General features: G+C 36.3%; 1 protein-coding gene across 1 annotated transcript in view; it reads left to right on the forward strand.

The window, feature by feature from the left end:
- DCX-EMAP (Doublecortin-domain-containing echinoderm-microtubule-associated protein) overlaps positions 1 to 12,619 on the forward strand; it is a 138,031-nt gene that overhangs the window by 121,027 nt on the left and 4,385 nt on the right. Inside the window, exons 10-15 of the mRNA XM_071590087.1 lie at positions 5,441 to 5,578; positions 6,055 to 6,195; positions 6,839 to 6,967; positions 7,732 to 7,860; positions 10,492 to 10,620; positions 12,385 to 12,547. Coding sequence (XP_071446188.1) covers positions 5,441 to 5,578; positions 6,055 to 6,195; positions 6,839 to 6,967; positions 7,732 to 7,860; positions 10,492 to 10,620; positions 12,385 to 12,547 — 829 coding nt within the window. The remainder of the gene's footprint in view (positions 1 to 5,440; positions 5,579 to 6,054; positions 6,196 to 6,838; positions 6,968 to 7,731; positions 7,861 to 10,491; positions 10,621 to 12,384; positions 12,548 to 12,619) is intronic.

Consider the following 12,619-nt stretch of genomic DNA (forward strand, 5'->3'; position numbering starts at 1 on the left):
TCATGCAGAAATATTTGCGTGAAACAGAGTATATATGTATGCTCAAAATTTCAAAATGTGAGATAACTTAGTTAAAATAAAAAGAAGCTTTCGCATTTAATAAAGGAGATTCATTTCCGCCGAGCATGACATTTCTCTGCACGTTGAAGTCATTGGAATGGGCCTCGGGACGGAGAAGAGATACGTTCCTTTGGCATTTAGAATTACGAGAGATAATTTTCAAAAAGGAGAATAGTTATATATATATATATATATATATATATATATATATATATATACATGTATATATATACATATATATATACATACATGTATATATATATATATATACATGTATATATATACATATATATATACATATATATATACATACATGTATATATATATACATGTATATATATACATACATATATATATATATATATATATATATATATATATATATATATATATATATATATATATATATGAAGTTAGCACTAGTGGACAAAGACAAAAATACAGAAACACACAAAGAAAAGAAACTCACTAGTTTTCGAATTTTCGGTGATCCAAGCTATCTTTCCCAAGGAAGAGAAGGAAAGAACTGAGGAAAAGAAGGGGCTGGAAACACTGGATGGAAGGGGAAGGTGGGGAAAGGTTTTATGGAGGAAGAGTTGGGAAGGGGATTTTTATGAGTGAAGGGATAATATGGAAGGTGTTGGAAGCGGAGGCTGGATGAAAATATGTGAAGATCGGGGTAATTAATGTCTAATATTAAAACCTGGGTAATTCCAGGAATCCAGGAGCCAGATAAACGCCTGTTCTGTTGCTTTGAGTTTCAGTGGAGGGTCGGTGGGTGGGAGGGATGCTAAAATGGATACACTATAGCAGTTATCAAAGGGGGTGTTGTGTTCGGAGGCGTGTTTCAGGAGGCGTATCTCAGGAAGATCTGATGCGCGAAAAATCACATAGCTCAGGTGGATCTGCAGGTGCCCAGAGTACCTTGCTCGGGAATCAAACCCGAGCCCTTCGGTCAGTAGTCCAACACTCTACCCCCTGGACTAGTGCGACCCTTTCAAACATTATGAATGGTAAATACTTTATACTCAATGGAATTTAATGCATTTAATGGCACCCGAATAAAATGTTGCTATACCAGTAATGAAAGGATCCGTTGGAGTTATTTTCTCAGGAGAAATTAGATGCGACACAGCAAAGTACACTATTGGTAAAGGAACACTCACATATCTAAATCTAAAGATTATTTGTCCAATTAATCCCAACAAATTTATTTATTCCAATGACCTTGTTCAATTGATATTGAATAAAATTCTGCCTTATAAAGTTAGTCTTTGAAGTAATTATAATTTAATCTAATGCTGGCGATAGAACTTCATTTACTATCATTTATCACTTTTAGTTTATTACTTGAACCCATCTTTTTTCTGTTTTCTTTTGCGGTTATATTACCAAATTTAGGTACTATAATGTAAAATAAAAATGTGGATGCTTACCAATCGCTAACAGAATGGCAATGCTTCCCTGCCAATATTTTAATGTGATCCTAGGAGTCGGGAAACCACCTTAATTAGCGTACACGATTTCCATGAGCGAGTTTTCATTCGTACGTGTTGCGTGTCCATCTTTTCCACATAGTGTAGATTGCCAGAATAAAGAGATTTTTTTAACATACAACTTTTTCACTCACCCAACAGCTATCACTGCGTCCATCGCCAGCTCCTTCAATACAATTTAAACTACAATAATATGAGTAAAATAAAGAGTTCAGTACACAATAAACCATTGGAGGAAAATCTGAAATCTTCGCACCACCACCACCACCGGATGTGTTTCCACCTTCTGTGCGAAAATGCTACACACATTTCTCAAGACAAAATTCCGACGATAATATATTGATCAAAATTTTTGTTTAGACTGGTGATAACGCGAATAAATAATTACAGTGTAAGGAATTGCGATGTAGCACGATATCATTTCATGACAATTTTAAGAAAACACGCACGCATACCTTTGGAAATATCGATTTAATACATGTAGAATTGGAGTATAGGAGTTGGAAGGTCCCTAGCTGCTCATTTAATGTTTTCAATAATTTGCCCATATTCCGCAGTCTAAGCAATTAAGTGACAAATAATTGGTCAATAAGGAATTAAGTAGGTAGAAACATGAGGCTATAAATGACTCAAGCCATAAAAGGGAGCCAAACAAATATTAATAAACAGCATTCATCAATGAAGACGACGCCGCACATGCACACGTCCAAAAGTCAACTCATGCAAACAATTTGCGACAGGAAAAAGGATGAATTTGATTAAAAACGGAAAATTACGAATAAAAATCAGAAAAATTGAGTCCAACGAAGCATAAGGATGAGGAATGAGAGCCAGGTCTTTTCTCCAAATGATAGGGTTCGGTATAGCACTTCAAACTAGGACACAATCGCTTCTTGCCTATTGATAGCATCAAGTAATTCTCCTAAATATACGCTGATTCCGCGCTCAACGATAACTCCTGTTTTAAATGTGTATGGTCGCTATCCAACCAATTTGATAAAACAACAGCGGTCTTTCGGATACTACTCACTTACCTCGAGACGAAGTTGGCGCTTAAGAAACGGGATAAGAGGGGTAGGTTTTGGCCGGATGGCCCATATATTTTAACCCGTCAAAAATACGCGCTTGTCAAATCTCCCACTCTCGCCAAATCTGAAACAAATAATCGATGGAAAATTTTTCCTCCCACTTAACCCGGGCGAAGATTTACAAATGGCCGTAATGTCCACCGTTTCATAAAATTAGAAAAACAACTTTTTTTAGAGAGTTTTTATTCTCTCTTGTCCACAAAAGAAAATCTAAAATGTTATTTGTGCCATTTCCTTCCGGGCTTCCGTTTGTCTGTTATACGTGCGAGAAAAGTGGTCACAGGGACGAATAAAGGGTGAGGTCTATGGGAAGAAGAAGAGAAACATTGGCTTCCACTGGCGAAGTTCGACATCCCTCGAGATGTGATTGGATGAGATGCAATTGCGGAAGAAGAGGAGGGGTTAGAGGGTGAAAATTATGGTGGGAAATCGGGAGAGAAAGATGTTTGTGTGTTAGGGTGGGGTGGTCAGCTCTGGTTGAAGAGGTAGTGAGGGCAGATGTAGTGTGCGCTGGGTCAGGTGGCGTCGGGGAGGGAGGGGTCGGACAGAAAGACACGCACGCCAACGGCCCCGGTTTCCCCAAATCCCCCCCCCAACCCAATCCCGGTCACGCTCCCCTCCACCGCCCCAGACTAGGACGAGGAGGAAGTGTCGCGGGGCACGACATCGGTTATTGCTTCTCCCACCACTCCCTCCGCCCCCTCCCAGCCAACCAACCTCGCAATCCAGGTTGCGATTTCCAGCCCCTGGAATCAAACTCCCCCTCCCGCAGCACGCGCCGTCATTCGCCGGAGACTGCGATCCGGAAATCCTCGCCGGGAAAGCCCCACGACCTCGAGGGACCGGTGGAAACGAACCCATTCCGCCCACCCGCCGTGGAGACCGGAACCCACCATTACTTTTCTTTTTCACGAGTCATTTTCCGCGGAGGCATTCCCCTCGTCGCATACCAGGTTCCCCCTTCGTCCAGCAGTGGTAATCATTTGATTTATGATGTGCCCATACAGGTCACATCGCACCACCATTAGTGAATTATGTGGAATCATAATGTACACAGCCCAATTCGAATCCTGTATCTTCTGGCTGTCCACTGTATTAAGAGGAACCGTTCCTCGCGTTTCAAACTCGTCATCTCCCGGAAATTCCTCTTCGCAATCAATCCGTATACACTGCTCACTCATGTCAACCTCCAAGTGTCCATTTTATTTCTTGATTCGGGTTTATATATACTTGCATTGATTTTTTCCATCACTTCCGCGACATTCAAAATGAAATTTTCGTTATTTTGAAAGTTACAGCTTTCATTTTCAACTTTTGCGTCAATTTAAAATAATGGTCCAGTATTAGAAAAAAAATGTAACAATTACACGAGGACGATGAGAGCATCTTACTGATAATAGAATAGTTAGGTGTATTTTGAGAACCAATTAAATGATATCTACCAGACCTATCTTTTTTCAGCCTCACTTCATTTCAAATTAAGTGTACCTTCAAATCCGCTGTAATAAATACCACAATCCAACTCTTAAATAATTGCGTGGAATGTACAAGAGATCCTCCTTTGCCCATTCGACAAGGTTCCAGTCCTAGTCACTAAATTTTAATTTTTTTTAATGTCATGCAAATTTAATAATCTCATGCAAACAAGGTTCACTGCTTTCTCTAAGGTTTTTTGTCACAAGTATGCGTTTAACATTGGTCTCTCTGCAGTTAGGAGAATATTGTGCATTTAAATTATTCCAATTGATTTCAATGATGCAGCAAGGAATTTTTTACTGCATATACTTTCATATTTATACTATATGTAGTGTAAATTTATTTCCGTCCAATCCTAGTTGATGAGGGCCGAAAATCGCAGATGAAATGAGCCAGAGAGAACAACTATCGCCTAAACTAAGGGGAACATTCACAAAGCGGACGGCATCGATCCGCACTCACGGCTTCTGCATTTCCATTTAATTTTATTTTTTATGGAGTGCTGTGTATAATGAAGAGCCATTGCATACCAAATACCCAATGCTGGAATTAACGTGGGGGAAAATATTTGGGCGTTACTGTTTCCGAAGTGACGGAAGTATTCATTCAAATCCATTCCAATTCTTTGCCGTTGAGAGGAAAATAATGGCTCGCCTAGCATTTTTATGATTATTTTTCCAAAATAATTACGTTTCTGAGGAATTTATCGCGTGGTTTTTGAGTCTGAACACGCCACTGAGCCGTTCTTTCCTTTTGACACCAAATAGTGATCCCATCAAAAGAATCAACCCAAAAGAGTAAGCTATGAGTAACAATTCGCAATATCTCAAGGTTTCTTTTGCAATTTATCACCTAATTTGTCTAAACAATCGTGAAAATCAATTTACCAAAGAAAATCATTGCAGCATTGCAGTGCTTCATAAAATTTAAAACATGCGTAGGCCAAAAATTTAAATGTAGAAGGCGCGGTCAATTTTTCTTTGTTTACTAAAATTTGGAAAATTTAGCAATTTATTGATTATTTGGTGTTCATTGATTTGCGATTAAATGGGCATATTCTGTTCTTCAACAGTTTTCATATGATCATATTTTAAATTTATCTTTACTTTAATTCAATGGTTATTTTCAAAAGCATTGAGTACGCAAGAAAAGTATTTTTTTTCTATTTTTCTGGGTCTGAAATTTAAAGTACAAATTAAATGTGAGTAAACTGTATCCTCAGAATTTTTTTTAGTATTGACATCCTAATTATCAATTGTTACAAATTAAATAACCTTATTTTATATATTTTATAATTGACCATATTTTATTTCATTTCAGACTCATCAAGATGAGCTAACAGGTGCTGAATTCCATCCATTGGATGACAACCTCATCATCACTCATGGCAAGGGTCACTTGGCCTTCTGGACAAGGCGAAAGGATGGATTCTTTGAAAGGACAGATATTGTGAAACCGGTGAGCCAGTTGATCTTATGCTTGCATCAATGAACACTCATTTTAATGACCTAAGGGCAACTAATTATGTGGCAGTGTATGCATGTGACCACCAGTTTCCTTATACAGGATAAAATTTCAAGCATATTTCTTAGCCTTAAAGCATTCAAACTAATCATGGAGAAAGTAGTAAATTGCAACCGCAGTGATAAATGCAATAAAATATAAAAATAAATAAATTATAATAAATGCATATCATAAGTACATAAGAAGGTGTCTAAATATTAAATTTATGATAGCCTTGTGCAAAAGTTCAGGGGGTTGATATCATTAATGACCATGGAAACAGTAATGAGAAATTTATTAAAGTTGTAAAAAATATGCAGCACTTAGATTGAGTTTTCAATGTTACTATGATTCAAAATATTCAACAATATTGAATCCAAAATATGTTTAAATTTTATCAACTCATATGGCATCATTCATTGTTTCTCTAGGACCAAGCATCATCACGCACCCATGTGACTTGCTTACAATTTGAAGCTGATGGTGATGTGGTCGTGGGCGATGGTGATGGATTTATCACCATCTACTCAGTGGACTCAGATGGCTCTTATTTTGTACGACTGGAATTTGAGGCAAGTGATACTATTCTCTGATTAATCTAGAGTTATACCTTAAGGTATGCAAAAGAATTGAAAACTCCATGAAAACCTAAAAACACAGCAAGAATTAAACCATCAATAAGTTTATTTGAATAGTTATACATATTAAATGCTTTTAATGCAATGAATATGACAAGGTCATGAGGGAAGCATGGGAGAACATGAAAAAATGCCAGCACAGCATGATGGGCTTAGTTAGTAATTAATTCATACTTTCATGCATCTCTCATTTCCAAAGAAAGTAGAATCTAAAACCTAGGTATTATGCACTTAAAAGCCAAATCCTTCAAGTAATGGCCAACCTTGCAACCATTGTAAATACAAGAAATTTAATCAATAAATGTAGATCATTCTTCGCAATGGAGGAAAACACATGCCTAAGCGTGCCATTTACAACTCAGGTCTCATGGCCTGACTGCCACTGAATAATCTGCCTATCAGTTGGATTGAATATCGATCCAGGATCAGAAAAGACTATTAAAAGTTATCGTCTCAAAGCTGTCATCAATTTTTTCATGGTAACTTCAGCATATAATACCTCAAATATTGAAATATAATGTGTTGCGTTCTCCTTGAATCAAGCATATTAAAATGAAATAAACATTTTCTTTGACAGGCACATAACAAAGGAATTGGTTCTTTAGTGATGCTGTCAGAAGGTACCCTGTTGTCTGGAGGAGAAAGAGACAGAAAAATATGTGCCTGGGACTCTCTTCAAAATTATAAAAAAATCACTGAAACAAAGGTAAGGGACTAATAATATCAGTTTCCACCATATTTGGAGAGCATGTCATTACACATACAAATGAAAGATCACATTTTAGATCCAATGAAAGTCATCAATAATCAGATATGTGTATCAATACCCACTTTGACCTGAGAAAGATAAGATTTTCATTTCCAGACATGTATTTGTAGAACAATAAATGAAAATGTCACTCACTCAAAGTCAGTCTAGTACAATCAGTTATAGTCATAGCTGGAATTTCTGTAGAATTTTCAAGCAGTACAAGACCAGTGATGACCCTGATCCAAAAAAAGAGGATAGAGTAAAAATATGAAAGCTCAAGGATGGATTTTCCTCTGGTACTGCAACAATTCCTATAATTTGCAGTATCCCTTGAAAATTTTTCTGGCCTTGGAAAAGTTTATTATAATACTACTAAAGTCAACATTTAATGGCTATTGTGAAATATAACCATCAATACAAAAACCATGTTTTAATTAGACATGTCACAAATTTCTTAAATCGAAAGAAACAATTTTACCGGTCATAGGTCAGTTACCTTATAAATGCATGGAATCATTTGATAGTTACCTACAACGTTATTACCTTTATAAGAACTGATACTTTTGCAGGAAAATTGTACTGATGTTAGGACCCAAATTTAACAAAATTAAAAACAATTTTCACTTCAAAAAACTTTTACCAAATGCAATAATTGTGATATTTACAGCTTAATGGGACAAAACAATTTTTTAAATTAATGTGACTTTATTTACTTTTAGCTACCTGAAGCAGCAGGAGGTGTACGTACCATTTATCCACAAAGACCAGGCCGGAATGATGGCAATATTTACGTTGGCACAACAAGGAATAATATTTTGGAAGGATCTCTACAAAGGAGATTTAATCAGGTACAGGGAAGAGTAAATTCACACCAAAAACTGATTCAGCTTTCAATGCAACATTATTACTGGTAATCTACAGGTTTAGGTAGCTTTTGATGGATACAAGCTACCCAATGGTACAGTGGCAATTGCCTTTTCTCTTCACAAAACGCCAGCCCAACATCCAACCTTAGACTAGGCCCCTCTTCAATTTTACATTTTCTTCCTCCCTTCATTCCGCTTAGCATCCGTTTTCCTTTCAGTCCACTTCACCTTATCCATCCTTCTCCACACCTACATTTCAAAATCTTCAAATCAATGCCTACCATCCTGCTTCAATGAGTATGTTTCCACACCATACAAAACCATGCTCCATATCACATTTTTGATGAGCCTTTCCTTAACATCCTTACTCAAAGTCTCTGTCATCAACTCCCTCCTCCTTTTGAAAGCTTTATTGCTTGATGCAATTCTACTCCTTTTGTCTCTACCACTTTGACCATTTTGATCCAATACACTTCCAAGGTTCATAAACTGTTTCCCCGGTCTAGTTTTTGCCCTCCTATCTCCCTGGCCCTCCTATTTAGCCTGGCTTTGCATTCCTCTTCCAAGAATACCACATAACATTTGTTTTATTTACATTTGTTCTCATCCCTATATCTATTGAACTGAATATCTAATTCACTCAGCAATGCTTACAACTCCTTGGCTGACTGACACGCTAAAACTTGATCATCCACAAACCCAACTGATTTTATGAATTGTATACTAACTTTTATTCCTACGTCCAGTTCTTCCCATGCCTCTTTAATCATTTTCTCCTCTTGAGCATTGAGCAGTAGAGGTGATAATGAACACCCATGTCTTACTCCTCTTCATAACACTGCCCATCCAGACTCTTCATCCACCACACATAACTGAGCTGTCTGAGATATGTACAGGTTGTGGATAAGTCTCCTATCCCTCCAATTTAACCCTATTTTCTGCAATGAATTCATTAATCATACCCAATTTACTCTACCAAACACCTTTTCAAAGTCTATCAAACAGGTATATGCATTCTGATTGCATTTCATGTTCCTCCCATTAGTGCTGCAATGGCAACATACGTACCTCTCCCCTTCCTGAAACCAAACTGATCATCCCCTAGGTAATCATTTAATCTTCAATCCATCCTCTTATTGGTGATAATGAGAACCAATTTGGCTGCATGCAAAATCAGATGCATTGTTCTTTAGTCCTCATATATTGCTGCCTTTCCCTTTTTTAGAATGGGAACTAACACTGATCTGATGAAGTCTTATGACCAAATTCCTCTCTCATAAATGCTACAAAGTAGTCAATAAAAACTCTTCTACCCACATTTTTCTAAACCTTTTAGTAGTTCCACAGGAATTTTGTTACTACTCACAGCCTTATTTGAGTTCAATTCCCTCAAAGCCCTTTCTATTTTTCCATCAAGTAAGCCTAAATCTAATCTTATCTATATCATATTCTTTCTCTATTTCTAATCTTGCTTGTCAAATTTCTTTACCATGCAGTTCCTCTATACATTCCTTTCATCTCTCTTGTGTCTTTTCTGGCTCAACTGATATTTTTCCTAACTTATTTCTGATTGTTTACAATAATTTTCCTTTCTCAATTCCTGAGAAAGTTTAAACCTTCCTGTATAGTGCACCAATTTGACCCTTTCTTTGTAGACTTTCCATATCCTCCCACTGTGTTTTTCACCTTGCTACATGCCTCAGTTTGTTATTAAACTCTTTTTACTTCCTTCTACCTAATTTTGAGTTTATATTCTTCCATTTCCTTTTTTTCTCTATCTTTCTAATCATTTCACATGTAACCCATGGTTCCCTTGTCCTTTTCCTTATAACAGTTACTATAATTTTTTTGTGGATTTTCATATCCCTTTGTTAATATATTCCCATTTTCCCTCTAGAGTACCCAGCTCCCTTTCATCAGCGATGATATTCACTTTAGTCTGCTAATATTCCTTCCTTTTTGATCCTATTAGTGCTTACACAATCCATTTCTTAAACGGTTCCCTTTTATTCCCTATTTTATATTTTTGAATTAAATGTTACACTTTGAATTACTACTGTGACCCAAGACAACATCCACTCCAGGGAAATTGTATTAATCGATCATGCTCTTCCTAAATTTCAATGTACATGGTCAAAGTATTATTTTAACTGGGAAAGTTTACTTCCATGTAAAATAATTGAGATTGTTCTACTCTTAATATCACAATGCACTTCTTATGCAATTTATTTATTTATGGTGTTGCCAAGTATTTTCCCAAATGAATTATAGTGAGGATACAAAAGAGTTCGTTACAATTCTCAGATGTAATAAAATTTAATGAAAAATGATCATGAATTTCCCAAATAACACCTAAAGAGAAGGACTTCCATTCATATGTTAATGCTTGTGTCAGTTCCTCACATAGCATAGATCTGACAGAGTTTCAATTACAAAAAAATTATATCTCACCGTTCAATGATTTTCATTTTGGGTTCCACAGAGGGGTAAGGTATTCCAATTATAATTAAAGGATTTAAAAAACGAAATTTAAAAGTTAAAAAAATATTATAGTTTAACATCCTTCAAAGACACATGAAACAGCTCCCTAATTCATTGAATTTCACTTGACAGGTTGTTTTCGGCCACAGCAGACAACTTTGGGGACTAGCCGTTCACCCTGATGATGAGGTATTTGCTACAGCAGGGCATGACAAATATGTGGCCCTCTGGAGAAAACATAAACTTGTTTGGAGTACACAGGTGAGGACATTTCTGGAAACCTTTTTAAATTGAAAAACAGAAATATTTTACAAATAAAAACAGCCAGGCAAATGTGACTCCAGAGCTGTGGAAAATGGAAGTCTTGTTTGCTATGTGATAGCAGAAAGAACACATATTTTATCATATCAAACATATACATTGTAGAACCTTTTCTTCAAACCCATACTTTAAATGTATTAGAAAACTCAAGCCATTTATTCCCACCTTCTTTGGAGCAATGAGAAGACTGAGGGAATGGGTGGGAGGCAAGAAGAGAGGGCAAGTGTAAGAGGAAGGGAGGTGGAGCTGACAGAAAGGGGGGGGAAATCTCCTATTGAGCTAGATTCAGGCCCAGGTCAGAGCAGTCATTCCCATAAATATTAAGATGATATTAAAAATTAAGCCATATCAATTTTAACACACATAATTATAGTGTTGATAGCGGTATTTAAAAAATCCCATTAATAGAAGTATGTCAAGAATAGAATAGAATCTACATATAGATGGAGTATCAGGTCGTCATCTCTTAGAACGGTCCTAGATATACCCTTGGGCTGCGCTCATTCTTGAAATTATTCTTTCAATGCAATAGCATTAGAGATTAATCATAAATAACAGAACAGTTTGAAAGTAATTTTCCAGTGTGGCCCAGTAGAGGGTTTGGATTCCAGGTTTTCAAGGTTAAAAATTCATTTTTCAAGCAATGCCATTTTTACTACTTAATGTCACCACTAATCTAAGGACACTGCTAAATTATATTGGAAAATATTTATCAACTTTCCTTTTCTCATAGTCATTCATGGGTAAATAATGAATGTTATATCTTGAATATATTAAAATAATGAATTAAATGAGTGTTGTTTAACACACAACCATACCTTCTTTCTATGCCATTTGAATTATGGAGTTATATCCCACATGTTAAACAAATCTTGCCATTACAAAAGAGAGCTATTCACCTTCTTGCTAACATACCACCACATGATTCCTGCAAGCCTTTTTTTTATCAAGTATTGAATCATGACTGTATTTGGTATGTACATCTACAAGGTTCTGATTCATGTGAAAGTTAATCTAGAAACTTGCCAATTAAGATCCTACATCTAAAACTTACACCATAATGGGTGAAGCAAATCTGAATACTACAATGAATCTGCTACTTGTACAGTGAATTAATAAAAAGGAACATGGATACATATTCTTTTATGTGGATGATCTTGTAGTAGTACACAAAGATAATTCAGCAATAGAAGGGCTAGGTAGACTACATATATACTTTGAAGGATCTTAGATGAGTATACTGTTTAGGTGTTAAGATACAAAGAGAAGAAAGTGGCTTCCTCATAAGTCAAAAGAGCAAAATAAAGAAACTTGATTAAATTAAGCAAAGGTATTACCCACGCTATTATTGATTGAGAATATTACAATTTTGAAGAAACATTCCTTACTAAATAATAATTGGAATTGTGGGTATAAGCTTTTGATAAGGGCATGAATTTCAATTAATCATATCAGCAAGCAATGCAACAAACAGCATATTGGAATACACTAGTACACATTTTAAGATGTTCATTTTTAGCCCAGTTAAAATCATAAAAAAGAAGCATGTCATTATATTTCCCAATAGGTCATGCAAATATTCCCGCTAAATATCTTTGTTATCCTATTAGATATTACAGATGTAATGGTACAGATTTCTCTCACAAAATAAGGTGTAAAAATGATGACGGTTCATCCAAGTGCAAACACTTTTCATCTCCCTAGATACTCTATGAATGCGTGTCATTGGCCTTCCATCCATTTGGTGTGGCGTTGGCTGCCGGGAGTGCCGAAGGACACCTGGTGATCCTGAATGCCGAGACAGGGAGCCACATGGCGACTCTTCGTGTGTGCGGCTCTCCCCTCACATGCATCTCCTACAACCCAGGTGTGGATCAACATTCATTCGCCCATTCCCTCAAACCCAATATTTGATTGATTATTGCCACTTACTTAATAT

Source organism: Hetaerina americana, unplaced genomic scaffold (genome assembly GCF_022747635.1).
Source record: "Hetaerina americana unplaced genomic scaffold, ioHetAmer1.1.p SCAF_4, whole genome shotgun sequence".
NCBI classification, from domain to species: Eukaryota; Metazoa; Arthropoda; class Insecta; order Odonata; family Calopterygidae; genus Hetaerina; species Hetaerina americana.